The 26,544-nt window shown below is 39.6% G+C and overlaps 1 protein-coding gene across 1 annotated transcript; it reads right to left on the reverse strand.

The window, feature by feature from the left end:
- Window positions 1–23,042: 23,042 nt before the first annotated feature.
- Window positions 23,043–25,733, reverse strand: LOC133824773 (uncharacterized). Its single transcript, XM_062257750.1, has 5 exons — window positions 25,528–25,733; window positions 24,607–25,259; window positions 24,366–24,560; window positions 23,167–23,954; window positions 23,043–23,060 (listed from the first exon to the last, which is right to left on the reverse strand). The coding sequence occupies exons 1-5, from the start codon at window positions 25,731–25,733 to the stop codon at window positions 23,043–23,045; spliced, it is 1,860 nt and encodes a 619-aa protein (XP_062113734.1).
- Window positions 25,734–26,544: the final 811 nt, after the last annotated feature.

Consider the following 26,544-nt stretch of genomic DNA (forward strand, 5'->3'; position numbering starts at 1 on the left):
TCCCTAAAAGGACTAAGAAGACTCCTCCTCCCCTAGCTCCTGTTGTTACGAGCTCAGCTACGGACCCCACTCCCTAGGTCGACATTCCTGCAGCAGATGCTCTTTCTTTGCCTCCTACTATCAAGATCCTTCCAACGCTCGGCTCAGTTCCGAAGAAACCAACGATGACTAAGGGGCGTCTGTTGTCGATTTCTACTCATGCTAATGAGTATGTCATCGACAACGCTGCTGGGACTCACGGAGCCACTCTTGGCTCAGATGTCTTGTCTCAGGTAGGCCAAAGCATCAGTAATCTCGGGACTCCTCAATGACAGTTCCTAGTTAATGCTCGGGAGTCTAATGTCCTTTATGACAAGATTACCAAGCTCATCTCTTCGGTAATTTCTCCTATCTCGCTATTTATTTTGAATATTTTTGGAGCATGCTCTAACTTGATTTGTTTGTGTGTTAGGCTCTTACTGAATTTGCTTAGCTAAATTACAAGCTCAACAACGAGGTCCACGCGAGCATGTCCTATGCTCAAGAGTCAAAGGATCTCTAGTTTAAGCTCGTCGATGAGTTCAAGGCCACAAAATCAACGCTGGAGGCTGAACACGAGAAGTTGATCACCGAGCTCAAAGAGAAGAGCTCCAGGGTTGAAGAGCTTGAGATGCTGAATGCCAAGCTCAAGGAGGACAAAAAGGCCACCTTCGAGATAATGAGGGTGAAAAGGCTCGTCTTCTCGAAGATTTCAAGCAGAGGAAGGATCGAGTAGTTGACTTGGCCATGTACAGGATCTAGGCCAGCAATGCCAATCTCTACACAAGCTTCTTAGGTTCTTTCGGGATGAGTTTGCGGCCAAATGGAAAGCTCGGCTGGAGGCAGAGGAAGCTGCTCGGGAGGATGCGAAGAAGGCTAAGGAGGATGCTCCTGCCTCCTAAACCTCAATCATGGGTTGCGTCCCTCTGAACCTTTTGTAATAGTTTGCAGCTTTTGTTTTTCATGCCCTTGGGGCAAAAACAATTTTCAGCTCGTAAAAGAGCTATTAAATTTTGATATTTTTAATACCATGTTTGACTTCACTTTAATATTTTTTCTTTACATCTCTCTGATCAAAATATTTTAAGCAATTTATGTTAAAGGTTTGCTTTTATGTTTATTTATTCATACAAACACATGTTTGATTTAGGCTTGAGTTTCCATGCATTCTCGCATAGTTTGCTGGATATATCTGTATCCGATCTCGTTATTTGTCAAGGTCGGAACTTACTTTTACCATGCACTCGAAAGTACTTATATGGCGTGTAAGATAGGTAATTTAGTTGTATCTTTCTTTTCTAGTTCCTTTTCCTCGTCCTCGGGTCGCTCCCCGAGGTTGTGAGGTTGAAACTTTTGTTGCAAAATACTCCAACCTTGCTATCGACTTAGCTCGCAGTAGGTTAATTTTTTCCCCACTTGTGTCGATCAATTTTAGCTGGTTTATTCCAAACCTATTTAGGTCGTGTTTGGTTTGTAATCCATACACTTATATATTTTCGATCTATTTAATTCTAGATCGTACTGGTTCGCGTATCTAGTAATATCCAGACACTTTATTTATAATAATTTGGTTGTGTCCAAATTTTAGCTCGCGTATTTGGTTATATCCAAACACTTTAAGTTGGGTTAACGGTCCAGACATTTTTTTGTTTTTGTGTATGCTATATTTGAGTTATTTATTTTTTCAAACTTATGGTATATATACCACTGATGCCCCCTTAATATCCTATGAGTGTGATCATAGGTTATTAAATTAAGAGAGTTTGCAAAAAATACAACATATTGAAACGAAAATGAACTTTATTCAAAATTGAACAATTTATCAACAGAAACTTTGTAAAGATAAATAAGCATGGTTACAGGAGACATCATTCCTACACTATTGATAGTAAGGTCGTAGATGTTCGCCATTCCATGCTCGTGGTACCAACTCTCGGTTTAATCTTGCCAATTTGTAGACCCCACGTTGAATGATTGACTCGATCTAGTAAGGTCCTTCCTAATTAGGTCCAAGTACACCAGGAGCTGGGTCTCTTGTAGCTAGAAACACGCGCCTTAACACCAGGTCTCCCAATCTGAACTTTCTTTCCCGGACTTTTTTATTAAAATATTGGGTAGCTCGCTGCTGATATGCTGCATTCCTCAGTTGAGCTTCATCCATCCTTTCTTCAATAAGGTCCAGACTTACTTCGAGCTAGGATTTGTTCGAGGCTTGATCATAAGCATGGTTGCGAATCATGGGAATTTCGACCTCGATAGGTAACATGGCCTCGCACCCATATGCCAGGGAAAAGGGGTATGCCCTGTTGAAGTGCGAGCCGTGGTTCGATATGCCCACAAAACTTGGGGAACTCCTCGGGCCATTTTCCTTTAGCTTCTTTCAATTTCTTTTTCATAGAACTCTTAAGAGTCTTATTCACAGCTTCGACTTGGCCATTTGCTTGGGGATGGGCAACAGAGGAGAAGCTCTTCATTATCCCGTTTTCTCACAAAAATTGGTGAATAATTCACTGTTGAATTGGGTACCATTATCTGATACTATTTTCCTTGGCATTCCATATCGGCAGATGATGTTCTTTACCACGAAGTCCAAGACTTTTTTTGAGGTAATCGTTGCCAGAGGTTCGACCTAGGTCCACTTTGTAAAATAATCGACCGCGACCACTACGTACTTAACTCCACCTTTTCCAATTGGTAACGAGCCTATGAGATCAATTACCCACACCGCAAATGGCCATGGGGAGGTCATCATAGTTAGCTCAGATGGCGGAGCTCGCGGGATTGTAGAGAATCGCTGGCATTTATCGCATTTCTTGATGTACTCAAATGCGTCTGTTTTGATAGTGGGCCAGAAGTATCCTTGTCTTATAATTTTCTTGGATAGGCTATACCCCCCAGTGTGGTCTCCACAAAATCCTTCATGAATTTCTTCTAGAATATTCTTGGCCTCGGGTGGAGTTACACATCGGAGTAATGGCATAGAGTATCCCCTCCAATATAACATTCCTTCCACAATAGTGTATCTGGGAATTTGATACATCAGTTTCCGAGCCTTATTCCGTTCTCTTGGGAGAATGCCAGTTTCGAGGTAATCAACTATCGGGGTCATCCAGGTTGGTTCAGAGTCTATCATGCATACATCCTCCTGTTCAGACTCACTAATACTGGGTGTTGAGAGGTACTCAATTGGGACCACATTCAGCGCATCGACCTCGTTGGATGTGGTGAGCCTGGCTAGGGCGTCTGTATTTGAATTTTTCTCTCGGGGAACCTACTCTATCGCATAGAACTCGAAATGTTCGAGTGCTACTTTTGCTTTTTCTAAATATGCGACCATCTTTGTTTCGCGAGCCTGGTATTCCCCGAAGATCTGGTTGACCACTAACTGTGAGTCACTGTAGCAATGAATTGCTTTAACTCTGAGCTCCTTGGCTATTCGAAGTCCTGCCAATAGAGCCTCGTACTCAGCCTCATTGTTAGACGCTTTAAATCTGAACCTCAAGGCAGAATGAAATCAATTTTAGTTGGAGAGATCAATATGATTCTTGCCCCCGATCCATTTTCATTGGAAGATCCATCGACATAAAGTTTCCACAGCTCGCGGGCTGGGGTTATAACTTCGTCGTCAGATACTCCTGTACATTCCACAATGAAGTTTGCCAGGGCCTGCCCTATTATGGTCGTTCTCGGATGAAAAGTGATATCGAACTGTCCGAGCTCAACAACCTATTTTAATAATCGGCCTGAGGCCTCTGGCTTTGACAAGACTTGCCGTAGTGGTTGGTTTGTTAAGACATGGATGGGGTGTGCTTGGAAGTAAGGTCGGAGCTTTTGAGATGAGTGAATTAGGCTAAGAGCCAACTTCTCCATTAATGGGTATCTCGATTCTACCCCCAGTAACCTCTTACTGACATAGTACATTGGTTTTTGTACCTTCTGTTCTTCTTGGACGAGCGCGGCACTGATGGCGTGTTCGGTTGTAGCGAGATATAGGTACAAGATTTCTCCTGTGATAGACTTCGACAAGATGGGAGGTTCCGCGAGGTGTTTCTTTAGCTCCTGAAATGCAAGCTCGCATTCCTCTGTCTACTCGAATTTTTTGCCCCCTCTGAAAAGATTGAAAAATGGAAGACAGCGGTCTGTAGATTTTGAGATAAATCTACTTAATGTCGCCATCCGTCCAGTTAAGCTCTGGACATATTTATGCTTTCAAGGTGAGGGCATATCAATTAGAGCCTAGATCTTGTCAGGATTAACCTCTATTCCTCGCGCTTTAACTATGAAGCCCAGAAACTTTCCCGACGACACTCCAAAAGAGCATTTTTGTGAATTGAGCTTCATGTTGTAATTTCGTAACACGGTGAATCATTCTTTGAGGTCATCCACATTGTTATTGTTATGTTTAGATTTGACTAACATATCATCAACATACACTTCCATGTTGTTACCTATCTGCTTGGAGAACATCCTGTTTACAAGCCTTTGGTATGTTGCTCTAGCATTTTTGAGCTCGAAAGGCATGACATTGTAACAATACAGTCCTTTATCTATTACAAAACTCATATGCTCTTGGTCTGGTGCATGCATGGCGATCTGGTTATATCCAGAGTAGGCGTCCATGAATGACATAAGACCGTGCCCGGCTGTGGCATCTTCGAGTTGATCGATCCTAGGTAGGGGAAAGCAATCCTTAGGGCATGCCTTGTTGAGATCAGAATATTCGATGCAAGTTTGCCATGTTCTGTTAGGTTTCGGAACCAGCACTGGGCTGGCGACCCAATCAGGGTAGAAGGCATCTCGTATAAATCGGTTCGCCTTTAACCTGTTGACTTCTTCCTTCAAGGCTTTCTTCCTATCATCATCTAGGACTCCTCGCTTTTGCTGCTTCGGGGGAAAGCTCTTGTCGATGTTAAGTGCGTGGCTTGTCACATTTGGACTTATCCCTACCATATCCGAATGTGACCATGCGAAAACATCCTGGTTCTCCCTCAAGAAGCAAATTAATTGCTACTTTGTCTTTTCTGAAAGGTTTTTCCCTACCTTCACAGTTTTTTGGGGGATCAGCTTCTTCGAGCTTGACTTCTTCGAGCTCCTCTAGAGGCTCGAGGTCAGCCCTTTCTTCTATTCTCGGATCGATCTCTTCATCTAGTTCGAAGATCGCCCCATCCTTATTCTGAATTACAATGAGTGTTTGTGCACTTGTCTGCCTGTTCCCTCTAACGGAAATGTTGTATTATTCCCTCCCTGCGAGCTGGTCCCCTTTCAAAGTCCCGATGCCACTAGTCGGGAACTTGATGGCCAGATGCCTAACTGACAAAACTGCCTCCAGCCCTACTAAGGCGAGTCTCCCAAGCAGTACGTTATAGGCCGATGGGAGATCCACCACTATGAACTCCATCATTCCCAAGGTTACAGGGAGTTCAATGGATCCCATACAGGCAATCCCTTCTCCTGTAAAGCCGTACAATGTAGTTGCACAGGATTTTAGGTCGCGAAGCGCGAGTCCCATCTTTTCTAAAGTGCCTTTGTAGAGGATATTTACCGAGCTCCCTTTATCAATCAGGACTCAGTGTACCCTCTTGTTCGCAAGCTGAAGGGTGATGACCAGCGGGTCATTATGAGGGAACTGTACATGAGACGCTTCATCCTCAAGAAAAGTTATGGGTTGAGATTCAACCCTTTGTTGTTTTGGAGCTCTGGGTTCACGTTCATAGGGAGACTCTTCACCAGTTTTCAGCTCATTCATGTATCTTTTTTGGGCATTCCTGTCCGAACTTGCAATATGGGGTCCCCCCGAGATGGTTATGACATCTTCTCCATCAATCGGAGGGGGTCGTTCATTTTCCCTTGCTCGGGAGTTGCTGTTCTGGGCAGAGGTGCAGCTGCTACCCTCTGGCTGGTGGAAGCCTGATTGAGGTTCTGATTTCTTACATATTGCCTGAAATATCCTCTCAAGATCAGACATTCGATCTCATCTTTTAATTGCCTGCATTCATCGGTTGTATGTCCGGTATCTCTATGAAATCTGCAGTACTTGTTGGAGTCTCTTTTCGCCTTTTGGTTTCTCATGGGATCAGGTCGTCTAAAAGGGACCTGATTTTCATTAGCCAGGTAGATATTCTCCCGAGACTCATTGAGCTCGGTATACACCTTGTATACAGAGAAGTATCTTTCCCCTTTCTTCTTCTTTCCCCCATCTGCCTCGGGATTATTTCCTTCATGCTTCTTTCTTTTAGAGGGGTTGTCCCCAGGGGGTTTTGAGGTCGTAGGGTCCATGGAGGTCGGGGTAGAGTTTGCGTTTGTTGTTCTAGTTATGGGCTGAGAGGTCATATTCAATGCTGACCTCGCCTCTTCTACATTAACAAACCTCTGAGCTTGTCGATTGAACTCGGTTAAGGACCTTACAGGCTTTCTTTGAATATCTTCCTAGAGAAGACTTCCAGGCATTACTCTAGCTCGGACAGCCATTAAATGGCCACTATCGTCGATGTCTCGAGCTCGAGCGACTTTCAAGTTAAACCTTGTGAGATAACTTCTCAGTGTCTTATTTGGCTGTTGTCGAACATTGGTCAAGGCAGATGCCTCGGGCCTAATGCCGACCATGGCCTTGAATTGTTTCTTGAAATCTTTTGATAGTTGATCCCAAGAAGCAATCGAATGTCTTTTATATTTTTCAAACCAGTTCTTTGCTGGTCCCGTGAGAGAGGCTGGGAAAAGCATGCACCTGAGCTCGTAGCCCACATTACTGGCTTGCATGATTGTGTTGAATGTACTTAAATGACTATATGGATCCGAATTTCCATCGAATGGTGGGACATGAGGAATCCTGAATCCTCGAGGAAACGGGGTGCTAGAGATATGCGGGGCAAAGGGCTCGAGTTCTTCATCGAACTCCTCGTCCCGTTCCCGGCTACGTTTGTTCTGCAAGAGCCTGATTGCTCTTTCCAACTGTTCGATCCTTTCTTGGACTGGATCTATGGGAGGTCTATTCTGAATCAAGGGGAACTGGTTATTGTTGATTACAACTCCTATTCCATGTCTTGCCGCGGGGTGCTTGCGCCCGTTGAGATGATCTCTCAGATCTGGATTTGGGGGATTATCACGCCCCCGATTGTGGTTTAGATGCTCCCTTAAATCTGGGTTATCTCCTCGATTTCCAGCATTCCTAGGCTCTGGGTTGTATATACTCACAGACCTAGTGTCACCCGAGCCTTCGCTGACATGGCTCATTGCATGGTTATTTCGAGATGGGTTTCCTGCTGGCCTCCTTGTGTCGATAGTTTGAGATCGAGACACTTGGCTTCTCGTGGGAGAGGGACCCCTATGCTCCTAAGGACTTGGAGCGGGCCATTTGAGGTGGTGATGGACGAGGTCTAGAAGAAGATCATGAAAATGGAATCTTGTGAACTCGGTCGATCGGTTGTTCTTCGTCTTCGAGAAGCTGGGCAAGAAGATCGTCGTCGATGGGCCGTTCACCTCCCCACAAATCTGGCATTAAAGTCTGCAAACAGAAGAATGGGGAGGTGAGGATGAAGAATTTTGAAAGTTTTTTAAAATAACGCTGGTCGAGTATAAAAGTTAAGCTTTTATACAGCAGCATTCTAAAAAAAAACTAATTTTTTTCACGCGAACAGTTTTGGAAACAGATCAAAAGTGAAAGTAGAAAGTTTTTTTTTTAAAAAAAAAAAAAAAGGCTTTTTCAACTCCTTTTAGGGCGGGAAAAACCTGGTTTTTCAGCTAGCATAAAAATCGAATTTTTACTTCGGTTTTACATCCTAAAGTCATGATCTTCACTATCAAACTAACTCGTAACTCCCTAGTAACAGAGATATATTGCACAACATTCAATATCAATTATTAAACCCCCCCTACTGACATGCATTTCAGCCCAGAAACGAATGAACCCAACAGTCGGTCTACAGAAGCATGCACGGCAAAAATATAAAGCGTAAGAGTCCAGAAACTTACCAAAATGAAGATCGTGGAGATTTGAGAGATTTTCTGGGCGTAAAAGGGGCTCACGGGCTGAATCTTGAAACGCTGAAGGACGATCTTCAGAGGGAAACAGGAGCTCTGGTGTTAGGGTTTCTTGAAAGAGTGATGGCTTGCGTAAAAAGAAAAAGGAGACTTCAAAGAGGCTATATATATTTTTGTCCATAAGCATTAAAAGGAAGTAATCATCAGCTTCCCCTTTTTCGAAGTATGGGGAAAGGTGATAGCTGTCGAAACGTTACTTGGGAAGCGAAAAGCCGTGATTAGACAAGGGTAGGTTGCTTTTTCCAAGATTTCACGAAGTGTTCTGACAGGTATGGTGGGGTAACCGAAGGGTCGTTTCCTCAAAAGTTTATTTATTGCTCGTAATAAATAAACTTGGGGGGCAAATGTTATCCAAAGAACAGGCACGAATGACGTGGCAAGTGATTTCTGGACACGTGGCTGACACCTAGCGAAGTTCTGCTAGGGTATTGACCAGAAGAGATATTACAAGCAAAAGGCAGTCGAAGTTTACCTACGACCAGTATGGTCGCAGGTTCCGCATATCTCATGATATTTTTATAAAGATCTTAGTCAATCCCGAAATTGACTCCCATGATTTCCTGAGTATCCGATTATTTAGGAAAAAATATCTGTAACAAATTAATGTAATCCCTGTTGAGCCTATAAATAGAGAAAGATAGCTCAAGGAAGGAACTTTTGGCCTTCGAATTATTTGAGACTAGAGTGATTCTATTTGATATATTGTCTTGTTCTTCAGAGGTTGGTGAAACTCATTGAACCCTAGTTCTTTGATCACTCCTTTGAATTCTATATCAATAACAATTCGAGTGGACGTAGGTTATTACCAGATTTTGGGGTCGAACCACTATAAACTCTTGTGTTCTTTATTATTTCGTCATCATATTCTTTCCAACGTGTTTGTCCGTATCAAGCAAATTTGACTTCGTGTCAATTGACCAAATTTAGGGTCAACATTATACATTATTAAAGATACTCTGATTTGTTTTATATTATTGAAATTTTAAAATATATTAATTTTATTTAAACAATACATATATATATAATTTATTTGGGTATGAGATAAGTATAAAAAAATATATACTTATTAATATTACATATATTATAATTTTTGAAATATAAATAAATTAATAAATTATTTGTAATTAAAAAAATAATTAATTTTTATAAATAAGAAAATATTTTAATTTAATTGTATTTATAATTAGAGTATCTCTTTAATAATTTTTTAGATGACATGATAGATTGATTGTGTGAGAAATGACTTATCATGTGTTGACATCGTTTTTCATCAACTTAAATCGTAGAGCAATTAAACAATGTAAACTATGAAGCGAATGGATGATGAAGAGACACAAGAAGATTTTTACGTGGTTCAAAAGTTAATTATGCCTAGTCCACGAGTCTATGTTAATAAGACTTAGAGTTTTCTGGAAATTCTTCAGAGATGAATTACCCAGAACTTTCTCTCGAGAAATCAGAAATCGATCCTTTACAAGTGGTCATTCCTCCTTTATTTATAGGGAAGGTTATAGAGTTCATTCCCACATATTTCGGGAAGATATTCTGTATATCAATTCAAATAATGACATTAAATGCAATATCTCCTATATACATGGAAACGTCCCATAAAAATCGGGAACAAATAACAGACTAAATGGTATCCCTTAAATATTGGGATTACACAACAATAAATATATTCACACATAATGGGCTATCTCAGGTGACTCATCAGGTCTTCGAGATCAGCAATTGGCATTGTGACTGTCAAGACTTATGGAACTGTTACGAACTTGCCACCCAACTTCAGGCCATGCTTGGGATAGGTAGGTACTATTGAAGTTGTCACACCCGAGCTTTCACTTCCCAAGTTCGGACTGTCTTATTTGAAGACAATCGGTAAAAGATATATCCTAGTGTCGTGTCATTTCGAACACAGAAAATATCCCAAGGTTACACATCTTCGAGGTCGTTGTTTTACTTCAGAGATTTTACGGCTGGACCATATGATGTTTTCATACATTTCGAGCTCACACCTGACGAGCCCAGTTTTCGGGGTCATAACCTCTTGTCTCGAAATATGGGTGTAACATCATATGACATGGTAGGTCGGTTGTGTAGAACTGACTTACCATGTCATTTTAAAAACATATTATTAAAGATAATCCAATTTGTTTTTGTATTAATGAAATTTTAAAATATTAATTAATTAATTAATTGTAATAAAAAAATTTCAGAAAAAACATAAGTTGCCGCCTCTTTTGTTCTTGTTCTCAATCAAGACCTCCTCTCTTCTCTTCCCAGTATTAATTAGTATTAATTGATTGAAAATGGGTTATATATACACAACAAATGAAAATGGGTTATTTTATTCATTAAAAGATTATTTTAATTTTAAATATAGTTGAATAAATAAATTTAATTTTGTAAATATATTATAATAATAAGTATTAATTATTGTATTTTCATATTATTATTTTAAAATTTTAATTATCATATAGAAATAAAAGTTAATTATTTTATAAACATTTAAAGAATAAATATTAGTTGAAATGATTTTTTTTAATAATTAGTTAAACTTTTAAATAATATAAAAATATTGCATTTTTAATAATTTATGTTAAATATTAATAAAAAGGAACTTTAAAAAAAATATACTTTCAATTAATAATATCACAAAAAACGAACACTACAAGAAAATGCTATATTTTTTTTAGCAAAGAAAATGCGAAAATATACACAGAGCATAGCTTTTCCCCCCTCTCTCTCGCACACACTCGTCTCTGGGAAGCTAGTAGACAGCCTTCCGTTGTTCAAGGGGCCACATGCGACACACTACAGGGAAGGCCGACCACCAGAACCCCTTTCTCCCAGTTCTTGCTTGCAGATGCGTCGTCCTCCGCCGCAGGTTGCTTGTCAAAGTCATGCTCCTTCGCGAGATTCAAGGAGTTTTTCACCCACCTCCGTCTTGCATTCAAGGAGCCACCTTCGTCTTGCATTCTGGCCATCTTCTACTTGGACTTGCGAAAGTTGGATTGAGCACTATCAAGATGAGCCCATTTGCAAGTTTCCTCTCATTTTCCATTCATTGCCCCTATTTTGCATCATAAGTGATATCCAAAGAAAAAGATGTTAGAGCTATATTTGTGTATTTATATTAATTTGTATATTGTCATTAGATCTTTGATTGGTTGTTTAATGATTGAGTGGATATGTCTAGTGGTTTCTAAGTGTATTATAGCATCAATTAAGTCATTTGAGTTTCCTCAAAATTTCGTTGCATGCCACCTGTTTGAGGGAAAGTTTGAGTTAGCATCATTTGTTTGGAATCGCTTGTTTATCATTATTTGTTCTCTCTCATATAGAGGTTTCTGTCTGTTGGAACTGCTTGTTTATTGTGTCACGATGTTTTATTTGATCAGTTCTTGGATTATTTAAGCAATTATTGTGTACTTTACATTAGAAACAAATCCTCGACAATATCTTGTCACATTTCATTCAGCAAAGTAAAAATTTATATCATTATGTGGAGTTCTCATACATGACCAATTAATGTTGCAATATGTTTGGATTTCTTAGTGTTTTCTTAAACTTGCTTCTTTGTTGCACACTTATATTCTTTAGTTAAAGTAGAAGTTCATTTACATTTATAAAATATTTACTGCAGTTTGTGCATATTTAAAGTTCCTTGGCACACCATCTATTTGATAGAGTTTTTGGGTTTAAGCATTTTCTTATTATCTTGTCATTCTCCATTCCTGACAAAGGCAATATATCTAATACTTATATAAGAAATGGAGAAGATTTCGGCCTTATTTTTCTGCCCCATTTATCATCATTGGCAAAAGAAATATAAAGAATTAACACAATGAATTTCCTTTCCTTTGAGTTGTGTAAATGCATATATGAAACATATATTTAAAGAGCTCTAAAACTTTATTAAATTTTCCTTTACATTTCTTCATCGCTGATTGACAAAGAACTATTCGTACCCGCATATTCTATGTTTGTCGCTATGTTTATGGATTATTCATATTTGTTTATCTGTAGTTGTTTCATGAGTAGCAATGTCTTATGTGTTATTCTTTGTTTCTTTGATACACGCTATATATATAAATATGTGTACGTATATTATATTGTTAGTATTCATTATGCAAATATGCTAGGAATTTGCTAATCTTATGTTTAACCTTAACAAATTTATGTGCTCAACTCTGGACAACAATTTAATGTGTATTGCATTATTGACTTAATTAAAAGAGAACTTGGGTTCGTTCATCCAATGTCAATATTTTGTCTTTGGTTTGAAGGATGCTTAGGAGGTTGATCTCGCTGGATGAGATTTCATGAGATTCGTCTATAATATTGAAACCTAAATTTGTAATGCTAAACTCTTTTTAAAATTTTCAACTTTACAGATTAATCACAATGCATTTAAGATTTTTTGAATGATTTTGAAGCAATAGGCATGGATAGGGATGTTGGTGGAGATGGGTAATTGTTGACTGGTGGAGTTAAATTCAGTGCATATTGTAATTGTTATCTGAGTATTCATCTTGTAATTAATTTGTTGTTGTGAGATTTTTAAGTAGTCATTTGATTGTAAAATGCAATGTTATTGAAGGGAAAGGGATACGCTACAAGAATCGTGAGTTTTGCCAGGGAATGCAAATGTTGTTTGAGTTTGATTCACTTTAATATTATACTAATATGATCTCTCTTTCTCTCTATCATTATATATATGTATATACGTTGTAGACAAATAACTTAATTTCTTAATTTTTATATATACATACTATGTTTAATTTTTTTTGTTTTTTTCTATCAAGAAAGAAAACTTTATTAATCACAACCAGAATACAAACTAACAACCTCCCTCAAGGAGATGACACCAGCAACATTACAAGGAACATATTTTCCTTACAAAGATCCTCTCATCTCCTTTTATTTTCTTTTGTATAAAGCATCTAATTCTATAGATAATATCCTTTTTTATCATATCTACTATAAAATTGACTCTATGAGAGTAACTGTTAACAAAACAAGGGTTCCGATTATACCAAATGTAATAAATTGTTGCTGAAAATACAGCCGCCACAATCGCTGCCTTAACACCTCTTCTCATATCTTCAATCCATCAGGTCCAGCCACTGAATTTTAAAGGCCAATTGCATCCAATCCAATCTTGGATTTGATGCACCACCTGCTGAGAGAAAAAGCAATCAAAAAATAAATGTTCATGGTTCTCTTCAGCTTGTTCACAAACCGAGCAAAGGAAGCAATCAAGATGCATAAGCACCCTATGCAAGTGATCTCGGGTTAACAACTTATCATTCATTGCTTGCCAAGTAATAAATCGATGCTTTGGCACACTCATCCTATTCCACACAAAGTGATGGTACTTGACTGGATCTTGGTGTATAAATCTCGTATAAAGCAAACCAATTTTGAATCTCCCCTGACTGCCAGCTTCATTGATTTCCTTTTGAGTAAAAATTTCTCGAATGTGACAAATTTTGCGCCAATACCAACATGTATCTGCCTTAAGTTGGTATTGCCAGAAACTTTGACCCTTTAAGTATACAGTGTTTATCCATTTCACCCACAGAGTCTCTTGTTTGTGACTAATAGCCTAAACATATTTGGCAAGCATTGCCTTGTTCCACTTAGCTCCTTCACCGAAACCCAAACCTCCAAAAATTTTTGGCAAGCAAACAGTGGACCAGGAGGTGAGATGAAAATTACTTCTGGTACCATTGTTACCCCACAGAAACCACAAGCATAGCTTGTCTACCTCTTTGACTATGCTTTGAGGGAGCAAGAAGATGTTCATCCAGTAGTTTCGCAAACCCAAAAGAACAGATGTAATGAGTTGAGTCCGCCCTGCATAAGATAGATGTCTACTAGCCCAAGTGTGAAGCCTTAGTTTAATTTTTTTTAAGGATCTCACCACAATCTGCCACTTTCGATTTTGTTGGCCTCATAGGAATCCCCAGATATTTAAGAGGAAAAGTTCTCTCTTCAAGCTGCAAAATCTGAAGCAACTGGACCTTGACAACAGCTGAAACACCTCCAAAAAACACTTGAGACTTACTGAGATTGGCCTTCAACCCTGTACTACTGCAGAAGACCTCGAAAACCTGTTTAACAATCTGGACTGAGCCGCTGTTAGCTTTACAGAAAATCACTAAGTCATCAGCAAAGCAAAGGTTGATAATCTTGAGGCTTTTACACATAGGGTGATATTGGAAATCTTGTTGCAGAGCCCCTAGTTGAAGCAACCGAGTGAGGTATTCCATAACCAAGAAAAACAGTAATGGTGGCATAGGGTCTCCTTGGCGAAGTCCCTTAACTCCCTGAAAACCCCCCTGCAATCTTCCATTCAACATGAGTACATAAGAAGTGCCACGGAGACACACCATCACCCAATGAATGAACCTGGTAGGAAATCTAAGACAGATTAACAACCTCTCCAAAAAGCACTAGTCTACTGTATCATAGGCCTTACTTAGGTCTATCTTCAAAGCACACCTCGGGGAAGTATTTCTTCTATTGTAATTCTTGATCAAATCTTGAAAAATTAGAATATTATGAGCTAGAGATCTCCCTTTAACAAAGGCACCTTGATTTTGACTAATCATATTTGGTAAAACTTCCGAGAGCCTACTACATATCATTTTTTAAATGCACTTATATAAAGTGTTGCAGCACGCTATGGGTCTATAGTCAACCGCCCTGCTAGGCATATCAGTTTTAGGGACCAGAGCAAGAACTGTTTCATTAAGCTCTGCAGGGATCTTCCCAGAATGAAAGAACTCAAGGATAGCCTCTGATATGTCATCACCTATATTCTTCCACATTGCCTTGTAAAACTCAGAACCATATCCATCCAGCCCTGGACTTTTAGTGCCCGAAATGTTAAATAAAACCTTCTTGACATCAGATTTCCTAAAATCCCTAATCAAACTTAGCTGCATCTCAATATCCAGACAAGGACCCAGCTCTATACACTGAGAATCAAAAGTACTATTAGCTGAACTGGTGCTTCCCATATAACCTCTGAAATGGTCCAGGAAGTGATGAACCACTTCGTTGTAATCATTAATTATGACCCCCTACTCATTCAGAAAGGAAACAATACAGTTCTCCTCCCTTCTTTTTTTTAATGCACGCATGAAAGTACGAATTATTATCATCACCCTTCTGCAGCCAAGTAACTTTGCTGCGTTGAATCAAAAAAATTCTGTACCTAGCAGAGTGATCTTGATATCGAACTGCTGCTATTTTTTCAGCCTCCTGAGAAGCAATATATGTTGGTGAAGCTTGAGCTCTAGTGAGTGCCAGTTGATAGTCACCTTTTGCTTGATGATATCCCTTCTCAACATCTCTAATTTCCTCCCTATTAAAAGCTTTCAAAATATGCTTTAGCCGAAGCAGCTTTTTAGTCACACCCAGTAAACCCCTCACTGCCATAGGTTTATTCCAGCTATCTGTAACTACCTCTTTAAACCCTCAGCGAGAAATCCAAAAATTAAAAAACCGAAATGGCTTTTAGCCCAGATTACCAAGTTTGAGAGTTTTGATGAGACAATAACAGTGGTCCAAATGGACATCCCATTGGAATTCAGCAATAGAGTTAGGAAATGCATCTATCCAATCTTCATTAATAAACACATGATCAATTTTTGAGTAAACCCTATCCCCGCCATCCTGCTTATTGGACCAGGTGAAATTAGAACCAATACTCTTGAGAGAAGCCAACTGAGTATGGGCAAGCCAAGCATTAGAGTCAAGAATCTCAGTAGCACTTATTGTCCTCCCTCCCGCTCTGTCATCAAAATTAAACACAGCATTGAAATCTCCCACAATCAACCAAGGCTTGTTCAGAACATGAATAAAAGAAAGACCCCTCCACATCTCCAATCTCTCATCCATAGTGTTATGACCATATACAAAAGTGACCAAAATATCTATCTGCATGCCTGTAAGTTTAACTAAACAGTGAACAAATTGTTGTTGTTCCAACAGGATCTGAACTTTTATAAACGACTTCTGCCAAAGAACTAAAATTCTGCCTTCTGTGACATTACTACTGTAGTAATCCCAGCCAAGGAACAATTTAGCCATCATATCATCAACTTTATCCTTCTTCATTTTATTCTCTAATAAAGCTCCAATTCCCAGTTTATTGATCTTTAAGAGATTCAGAATAGCAAATTGCTTTTCCCTTTTATTCATACCCCTTACATTCCAACTAAGTATATTGGAGCAGTCCATCAAGCTTTGAGTCATTTAAGTTCCCAATTTTTTGTCCTTTCCCCTATTCCTGAAGAACCTTGAAAGCATTCTGTTTTTTTTCTATATCCGTCCTCACTAACTTCCCTCTCCCTTTTGAGGTCCCAACTCTCTTAGGAATTTCCCAATTCTCTTTATTGTCCTGATCTGGTGTTAAGGGATGATCTTGTGAATTTCCCTTTTCCTTAGCTACCCTTCGAACATCTATCCCTGCCTCATCATGTTTCTCTTCCACTTCCTTAATAGCCACGGGATCGCCAGTTAAAATTCCTGAAATTGCATCAGTAGCTGCAATCTTAGGAACAACATTGATTCCAGCAGGTTCCTGTTCAGTCATACTCTTCTTTACCCAACTCTTAGGGCCATTTTTCTTGGATTCAACCATATTATGGCCAAATCCTTTGCAATTGTTGCATTTGATGGGGAGCCATTCCTACTCAACAAACTGTTTTTGAACTTGGCCTCTCTCATTCACAAAATAAATGACAAACGGAGGGTCATCTGTTATCTCCATTTCAACCAGAACTCTAGCATATCTAATCATAGATCTTTCCTTAGTAAACTTATCCACCATAATGGGTTTCCCTATAGTACTAACCAAGGCACTGAGGCATTTTTGGCCCCAATATTGAAGACCTAGATTAGGCAATCTGATCCAAAGAGGTACAGAACGAACTAACCTTATTGTGTCGAGATCTTGAGTCCAAGGTCGCACAATAACTGGTTTCTTGTCAAACTGCACAATGCCAGTTTCCAGAAAAAAATCTCGAGTAGCCTCATCATTGAATTTGACAATGGTGAGTCCCATATTCATCCTCACAACTCGTTCAATTCCAAGGTGTCCCCAGATACGTTTTGCAAAGCCTTCAAAAACAGCAAATGGGGGATTGACTCCCATCACCATACATATCACGGCAGAACTCCAATTTTGAGTCTGTTCTGCAACCTCTGCCATATCAATTTGAGCAACTCTCTTCCCATTTTTCAGTATTGGCTCCTCATAATGAAGCTTGGCCGACGCACTAATCAGATGCTTATCCTTAAGTTTTGCCCAATGAGATTGAGCTAAAGCTTGAAAATCGTCCTTCTCAGAATCCTCAGCCCATTTCGTTTCCATCACTTCTTCCTCTAGGCTAATCTGACCACCACCACATACAGGGCTCAAATTCTTCTCCGATAATGGGTTCTTCCTCAGATCCTTTCCTTCAGACAATTGCATTAGCAAATCTACCTCTGAAGGCATACTCTGCACTTGATCCTTCGTTTGAGATTCAGTCACGTTCGTGGATGAAGGGGACTCCTCATTCCGAGATCTAGATGTAGACTTTCAAGTAACCTTCTTCTCCTTCATCGCGGGAGAGAAGAGAGGATTCTACGCACGCCAGTTATCTTAAAATTATTCTTAATTTTTTTGTTATTACTATTGAGCTTTTATTGTTTTAATTTTTTTTTCGGATCCCTTGCTGCAGCAAGTCCAAAAACTTGCCATTTTTTTAATTTCTTAATTTCCAATGGTTTTTTTTCTCTAACATGTGTATTTATATATATGCATGAAACTCATTTTTGGCATACAATCTGAATTTTTTTAGTTATACTGAAATTCAAGAAAGCTTGCCACATTCTTTTGATTTTTGAGTGGTTTGTGTTGCTTTATCAAGTGTATATAAATGGTATTAAGATGCCACAACAGACATATTTCAAAAACTTTGCATGAAACTCATATTTGGCATTCAATTTGATTTTTTTTAAGTTTATTATGCTGAAACATGAAAACTTGCCATATTTTTTTTTTAGATTTTTTTGTTTTTAGTAGTGTGTTTGCTCTAACAAGTGTATTTCAATGATTTTAAGATGCTACAACAGAAATTTTTCAATTTTTTTGCATGAAACTCATTTTTTGCATTCAATCTAATTTTTTTAAAATCTATTATGAATTTTAAGTGATAAGATTACTCCTTTGTATATTGATCATGAATTCTTCTAGCTTCTTAGGAATGGGAGCTATCAATGGCACAACAAAGAATGATGTTGGCACCTATCGGAGTGCCTGTGGTGGTCATGAAGTCCGTTGCTCTGCTTCTTATGGTTGGAGTTGGTATTTGTACTATGAGTTTGTTGACGCGGTTTTTCGCCAACAGTCAATTATGTAAATAGCTGGGATAGATTAATGCGTAATGATAAACCATAATAAGAAAAATGACACTTAAAAATGCTAGAAATGAAATATCAAGAACATGCGTTCCTTTTTACATGGTTCGGAGGTTAAAATCCCCCTAGTCCACAAGTCTATGTTATTACTGTATATCTCTCTATATTTTTATAGAGTATTTTCCTTACAGAGAAAAACCAACCCCTCTCCCTATCCAATGTCTTGGTATTTATCGAAAAACGATCCCTGGGTAGGCGTTGGGGTCATCACGTGAATACCCATTCCTCATGTGACCTGTTTCACACTAATGATGAATATTATAATTTATATTAAGGTATGGTCTAATCATTAGGTGAAACTGATCATGGGTCGTCTAGCATAATCGGACATGTGATGTCTGATCATGCACGATTATATTATGTGTCCAGGAATTCAGGGATAAACGGACATGTGATATCTGATCACGCACGTTTACATAACGTATCCAGATTTATAAAGATCCATGGACATGGCAGATCATTAGCGTATCCCGAGCTAAGCGTAGCATCAGCTCGCGTCTCGAATGCCATGCTTCATAAGTGTTCCTAGCTCGTGCCTATTACTTTGTACTCATTAGCTCATGTTATTTACCTGGGGAATCGCACTGTCTTTACAGAGGAATGGTGAGCTTGTGGGTCTTCTATTATAGTACCGGGCTAGACAGTTGTATCCGAGCTGTCTAAAAGACTTGTGCTAAATTTTAGGACGTACATTTGCCCCCCAAGTGCCTGCTCGTGTTCTATGACGTCATTTTCTGACTTACCTAGTGGGGAATTTTAAACTTCTGTTGCTATTATCCATGTTTGTCGATTACTTGAGTACTGGACACGTGGTACGCCGCGATTGGCGTCTTTTCGGGTTTTGAGGTTTGCATTAATGGCCTGGCCACCTTTTTGTCGCCATTTCATCTTTCGAAACACCATCCTTGGATCTTTCTATAATGCCCCAGATTCCCTATTATGGTTAATGGCTGGATTAGTAGGCCGGGAGGGCCATAACTGTTTAATTATACCATTAAATGTGTTTATGCATATTTATGAGAATTATATTATAATATGATGTTAAATGTATGCATGTGAGTCCACATTTGTTTACAGGGGTATTATGGTAATTTGGCCCGTTGAGGGTATACTTGAATATTTGTGTGTATGTTAATGATATATTGTGAGACCACATTATAATGTGGGTTGGTTCGAGTATTTCGACGTGAGACGATCTTTAAACATGATTAACGGTTTGGTCATAACAGGTCTGAGCTCGGGGCTCGGGGTGAGTCTCGGGGTGATATTAAAGGTTATAGCATTACCGGGGATTTTAGGGTAACGGGATATGAATTATTGGTGTTTGAGGATATTGAGATTAGCGGGAATTGTGAAGCGTTAATTATGATTAACGGGATAAGTGAAATGTGCCAAAATTACCCTTGAAGTGGCTTTAGAGGCTATAAAAGACCTAGGGGTATTTTAGTCTTTTGGCTTGGATATATGTTAAGCTTGGAAGGATGTAGATTAACAGAGTAAAACAGAGGTAATTCCCTTCTCTTCCCGTACCTTCTTCTCCTTCATCTTCCTTGTGAGATTTTGTGAGCTTGTTGAGGATTTGAGCTTGGAAGCTAAGCCTTGATACCTTGGGAGAGTGTTCCATTGTTGAAGAGCACCATAACCTGAGCTTAAGGTAAGCTTTTAGCCACTGGTTTTTACATATGCTCTGTTTTCGTTTTAGCTTTTAAGTCATGAGTTTTGATGTGGAAAGTGTGAATCAAAAGGGGTTTTTAGTGTTAGTTTGATTGGGGTTTGATGTGAGTAAGCTAAGGGTGTTGTTTGGGGGTTCAATTATATGTTTGTAAGAGGTTTTAAGATGGTTTGAGGGACTGGTTTGAGAGGAAAAACGCACAGGGAGAAAACTGGTTCGTGTGGCCGACTTAGCCATTCTGGGCTGAGCGCCGCGGCGCAGCAGGGGAGCGCCGCGGCCCTTGGCGCCTGGCAGATGGGGAGCTTCTCTGTCAGGGGGGCGCGCCGCGGTGCAGCAGAGGGGGCCGTGACCCTTAGAGCCAATTTTGCTAAAATAAGGTTTTTAGCTTAGGGATTCAAACCATAGGCCTCGGGGTTGGACCTAGCACCCGGTTGGGTAGTATTTGAGGTCTCGGGGGCTGGGATTTGGTTTGGGAACCCTCAGTTATCATTTTTATTAATGGATTCTATAATTTGGTTATGACCAGGTGACCGTCAAGGTTTTTAAAGGTTAATCGTTCTCAGGGGTCGTTCATATTATAATCCTCACTCGAACCAGAGGTAAGAAAACAGTGTATGAATACAGTTGCACCCTGTATAGATATATGGCATGCGTGGTTTGATATTTGAGGCATGCTGGTTGATATATGTGGACATGGATTGCATATTAAATGCTATTGAACGCTGATTATCTGCTTAAGACACTGACTAGTCAGGGACCGACTCTAAAGTCGAGAATTATGCATTGAATGGCTCTATAGCATTAATGCCAGACCGACCCTAGGGTTGAGAAACTTATAAGTGCTTGCCTGGCTTACAACCAGATGCATATAGCCAAGGTATATGACCCCGGTGACTGTTTGTCACATGGCTAAGGGACGTTGTCCATAGTTTCGACTCCAGAGTCGTGAGGAAGGTTATGTTGGTGACTAATCACCTTGCACCTGTCCTAAACGAATTTATAAATGAATCACTATTCAGTTAAGCCCTGGTGGCCCTAACGTCACACGGCTAGAAGGAGCGATGCTCATTATCGTGACTTTTGGCTATTGTCACCTATTTGTTGGACTGATAGTCCTGAGTGGTTATTATGATCATTGTTGATATTATATCATGTTTTATTATGTTTTCTTGCTGGGCCTCGGCTCATGGGTGCAATGTGGTGCAGGTAAAGGGAAGGAAAAACTTGGCCAACCCTGAGTGGAGAGCTTGGGCGATGTGATGTACATACAGGGCCGCTTGACCGCCACGGTCAAGGAGTTCTCAGAGGGACTAGGGGTTTACCCTATTTTTGCCGCTTAGGTCGGCGGGGACTGTAAATTTGAAACTGTAGCATCTCTTTTGTCACACAAACTACTTGTAAACATTTTAAAAGGCTCATGAGCAGTTTATTTACTTAATGAAAAGTGCCCTTTCCTTTTTACTGGTTTTACACCTTAACCTGTTAATGACACTTAGATCACGTTTTTAGCCAAAGGACTCGGGTAGCGGGTCAAATTTCTGGTTCACCGTTCTCCGTAACTGTTCTGGGGTAGCCAGGGCGTTACACTTTCCCCAGTTTGATCGGACAGTCCACGTCGCTTTATGCCTTTTACGTATAAATAATGCTGGAAATTTCTAGGATTCACCACCTTTCATTCGAAATATTTCCACATCTTCTCTCTTCTGCACTTTCAATCCTTCTTTTTTCTCGGAGGAAACTGAAAACCATCTGTGGCAAAAAGAAACTTCAGAAACCCAATCGCTCAGGAGTCTTCTAGGAACTCTCCCCTGCAAAGTTTACTTCTCTCACCTAAAGAACATACTGTAAGTCTTTCAGTTTTGCTTAAAATTTTTCTTTTTGGTTTCTGGGTTTTCTTCCTCTTTTATATATATATATATACCATGCCTATCCGCACTCCTCCGTAGTCCATATTAGATATTTCCCAAATGTTTTTGGCACATAGGCTTCGATTTAGCTTTTACTGAGTAGGTCTTAAAAATACCTCTAGAATTGTGGTATCCATAAAACTGGGTAATTTCAGGATAATTTACGACATATTTTAGGAAATATCCGTTCAGGATATAGAAGATGAAGAGTTTTTAGGGTTCGAAACTAGGTTGCTTAGGGGTTACGATTCTTGGGTGGTTTTGCTCTAAACCGCTCCCCAAGGAGGGTAGTGGCCTGATTTTCTGACACATGGATCCCTAAACATCAGGGGTCTGTTGGGAAACCTAGGCGCATAGCATAGGTAGCGCGTGGAAGCACACCGCGGGCTGAGATTGCCTCAGTCTTTCTTTTTTTTTTTTTTTTATCAAGAAGAATATTACTTCATTAATCTACCAGCAAAACACAGTACAAACCAGATTACACTACAACCAGCCCTAGACGGGACACCCAACACACAAAACTAACAAAAAGACAGCTAAAAAATTACATGAGTAATCTATCTAAGAACCTCTGCTCCAGGCCAGAGAGATTCCTATTTTTAACAGTAAAAAACCTATACTTCATACAGTCTATTATATCAGAAGATATACTGGAAGCTGTCCAAGAACAGTTGTCAAAGACACACCGATTTCTATTCTTCCAAACTCCATACACCACAGCTGCTAGCAATGAGAAACAGATATCAGCTATCACCCCAGACCGCCTGTTGGCTAACCAAACCAGCCAGCTAGAAAAGTCCATTGGCCAAGCTTGAAACCCCAGCCAACTAAAGATGAATTTGAGAACTTGCCTTGACAGATAGCAATAAAAAAAAAAGTGACCATGGGACTCATTAACCACTCCACAAACAGGACACAACTGAGATTCAATCCTCACTGTGAACCTAACCAGATTGTCACAAGTTAAGAGATAAGAATTGACTATTTGCCACAACACAAATCGATGCTTAGGTAAAGATAGCTACACTAGACTGCTCTGTGATAACCAACCTGTTGCTGACATAGGGAGCTGTTATACAGCTGAGCCGATTGGAATTTCCCAGCATGACCAGCTGCTATTATCTCTCTATAAGTGTAGACTTCCCTGAGTTTACAAAGCTTCTTCCAGTACCAACTTGTGTCTTGAGGAACCTGATAAGACCAGAAAGTTGCCCCTTTTAAATAAATTGCATTAATCCATTTAACCCACAGCAAGTCCGGTTTCTCAGTTATCGCCCATATGTACTTGGCTAAAATTTCCTTGTTCCAAGCTAAACCATTCCTAAAACCAAGACCACCATAGGCTTTAGGGAGACAAACTTTATTCCAAGAAGCTAAGTGAATTTTATTTCTATTCCCATTAACTCCCCAAAGAAAGCTACGGCATAACTTTTCGATCTCCTTGATTATGCTCTGCGGAAGAATGAATATTCCCATCCAATAATTCCTAAGACCAAATAGGACTGAGTGAATAAGCTGAATTCTACCAGCGAAAGATAGGTACCTACTAGCCCAGCTATGAATTCGCACTCTAAACTTTTGGTCTATGATGTCACAATCTTCATGCTTCCATTTTGTGGGTCTCATTGGCACCCCAAGATATTTAAGGGGAAACGAGCCTTCAGTCAGTTGTAATTCAGTGGCCAGCTTCTGCCTTTGATCAGCTGGAATCCCTCCAAAATAAACATGAGACTTGCTAGTATTGATTACCAACCCAGACACAGAACTGAACTCCTCAAGAGCTTTCTTCAGCACTTGGACCGAAGCTAAAGTGCCTTTGCAAAACAGAAGTAAATCATCTGCAAAACAAAGGTTAATAAGATTCAAGCTTTTACACATTGGGTGGTGTCTAAATGAAGAGACACAAGCAGCCATTTAGAGCCTCCGAGTTAAGTATTCCATGATTAAAACAAATAAAAGGGGGGACAAAGGATCCCCTTGCCTAAGCCCCTTTTCACCCTTAAATTTTCCTTGAACCCTTCCATTCATGAGCAATAAGTAGGAAGTATTAGTTAGGCAAATCATAATCCATTTTATATATTTCTCAGGGAAGCATAACTCAGATAAAAGATCACCAACAAACCACCAGTCAATAGTGTCATAAGCTTTGCTAATATCTATTTTAATAGCACACCTTGGGGAGGCAGCTGACCTCCCATAATTCTTGATAAGGTCCCGAAAAATCATTATATTGTGAGCTATTGATCTACCTTTGACAAATGCACCCTGATTAGCTTGAACTAAAACAGGAAGAACCTTAGCTAATCGAGAACAAATTAGCTTGGAAATACACTTATAAATGGTGGAGCAGCAGGCAATCGGTCTATAGTCACTAGCTTTTGAAGGATTCTCACATTTAGGGACCAGTGATAACGTGGTGTCTAGGAAACCTTCAGGAATTTTCCCTGTAGCAAAAAACTGATTTATAGCTAGACAAACTTCACTCCCAACCTCCTGCCACATTAAATCCTGATCCAAAACCATCCGGACCAGGGGATTTTATGCAAGGAATGCTAAATATAGCTGTACGAATTTCCTGATGAGAGAATGGCTTTAACAATGAGAGTTGCTGGTCAATATTCAGTTTGGGACCCAGGGCTATACAACGAGTATCAATCTTTTGCTTAGCTGAACTAGGACTTCCCATTATACTCCTGAAATGGTTCAAAAAATGAGAAACCACCTCTGAAAAATTATCCACCAAATTGCCTTGTTCATTAATAAACGAAGCTATTATGTTTTCAGCTCTTCTTTTCTTCAAGTAGGCATGAAAATAAGCTGTATTAGAGTCTCCCTTCCTAAGCCAATCTATCTTACTCCTCTGCATCAGAAAACTATGATACATCTGATCTTTTCTGCCAAATAATTCAGTAGCTGATTGAACAGCATTCTGAAGAGCTATATCACCAGGAAAGCACTGAGCAAGAAGACGAGCCTCTTGAAAGTCAGATTTAGCCTTTTGAAATTGAGAGCCAATATCTCCTATTTGATCTTTATTAAACTGTTTCAACTGATGTTTCAGCCTTAACAGTTTATAATACAGAGCTTTTAAGCCAGACCCTTGAGAAAATTTGCTCCAACTATCAATAACCACTGATTTGAACCTACTGTGGTCAGCCCAGAAATTATAGAATCTAAAGAGTTTGACCCCTAGAAACTCCTTAGACTGAATAGAGATCGTGCAAGAACAGTGGTCCGAAATTGCTTCCCATTTGAATATTGCTATGGCAGTAGGAAAAAGGTCCTGCCATTTCTCATTAGCAAAAGCATGATCAATTTTCGAATAAATTCGAGCCTGGCCTTCTTGATTGTTCGTCCATGTAAAAAAAAGAACTTGTATGTTTGAGCACCTCAAGCTAAGAATTATTAAACCATTGAGTAGAGTCCACAATCTCAGCCTTGGAAATAGGCTTTCCACCGTTCCTTTCATTAGCCTTAAACACTGCATTAAAGTCTCCTAATACTATCCAACCATGAGCTGTACATAGAGGTAATTTGTGCCATAGGTTCTTCCTTTCCTCCACTGTGTTGCGACCATAGATAAACGAAACATAGAAAGGAAATTTCAACCCAGCCATTCGGACTGGACAGTGAACAAACTGACTGTCTTCCGCAATCACTGTAACCTTAACAAAGGCCTTCCTCCAAATTATTAAGATCCTTTTTTTCTATAACTAAACTAGAATAGTAATCCCAATTCATAAACCTGGTACTCATCATCAAAGTTATTTTTGACGCCCTCATTTTAGTTTCCAAAAGGGCTCCCAATCCAATTTTATTCTTACTACACATATTCAAAACTTCAATCTGCTTTTTCGGACCATTCAAACCCCTTAAGTTCCAGCTCATAACATTACAATTGTCCATGAGATGAGCACAGATCACTGAAACCTCCTTTCCCTCTCTCAACCTGATCTTGTAGAACCACAAAAGAGTTAGATTGAGACCTCTTCAAATCAGTTGAGTCCATGTTTTCCCTCTGCTGTCTTCTATCTACTCTCCCCTTCTTAAAAACCATCTTCTTAGGAGATTTCCAGCCTGCTTGAGGTCCCCTCTGACCTTTCTCATCTGCCGAGACCTCAACTGTTTTTTGGGTTTGATCACTAGCTATGTCTGCATTAGTTGAACTCTTTATGACATAAGATATCCCAGTAGGAGCCTCAACACCTTCCTTTTCCGTAACTTCCCCAGCCACATCAGACATATCAGTAGCCTCCTTACCCTTGTCTCTCCCTTTCGGTTCAGAGCCCAGTGAAAGAGAGTCTTTCCCCTGAATTTTCTGCTCCTTACGGCACTCAGCCATTGAATGGCCATACCCAGCACAAACTTTGCATTTCACTGGTAACCATCCATATTCAACCCCTTGTTCAACTAACTGACCATGCTCGT

This window comes from Humulus lupulus, chromosome 3 (genome assembly GCF_963169125.1).
Source record: "Humulus lupulus chromosome 3, drHumLupu1.1, whole genome shotgun sequence".
In the NCBI taxonomy this organism is placed as follows: domain Eukaryota; kingdom Viridiplantae; phylum Streptophyta; class Magnoliopsida; order Rosales; family Cannabaceae; genus Humulus; species Humulus lupulus.

What these genes read in the sequence shown, in the direction of transcription:
- LOC133824773 (XM_062257750.1), bottom strand. Translation starts at nt 25,733, where the DNA reads ATGGCTGGGTTGAAATTTCCTTTCTATGTTTCGTTTATCTATGGTCGC. An exon ending in ATTGTGGACTCTACTCAATG is followed by an intron (nt 25,260 to 25,527) that starts GTTTAATAATTC and finishes TGACCACAGTAG; the next exon opens with GTTCAAATCAGTGGTTATTG. An exon ending in TCAGGGTGCATTTGTCAAAG is followed by an intron (nt 23,955 to 24,365) that starts GTAGATCAATAG and finishes TTTGTTTTGCAG; the next exon opens with ATGATTTACTTCTGTTTTGC.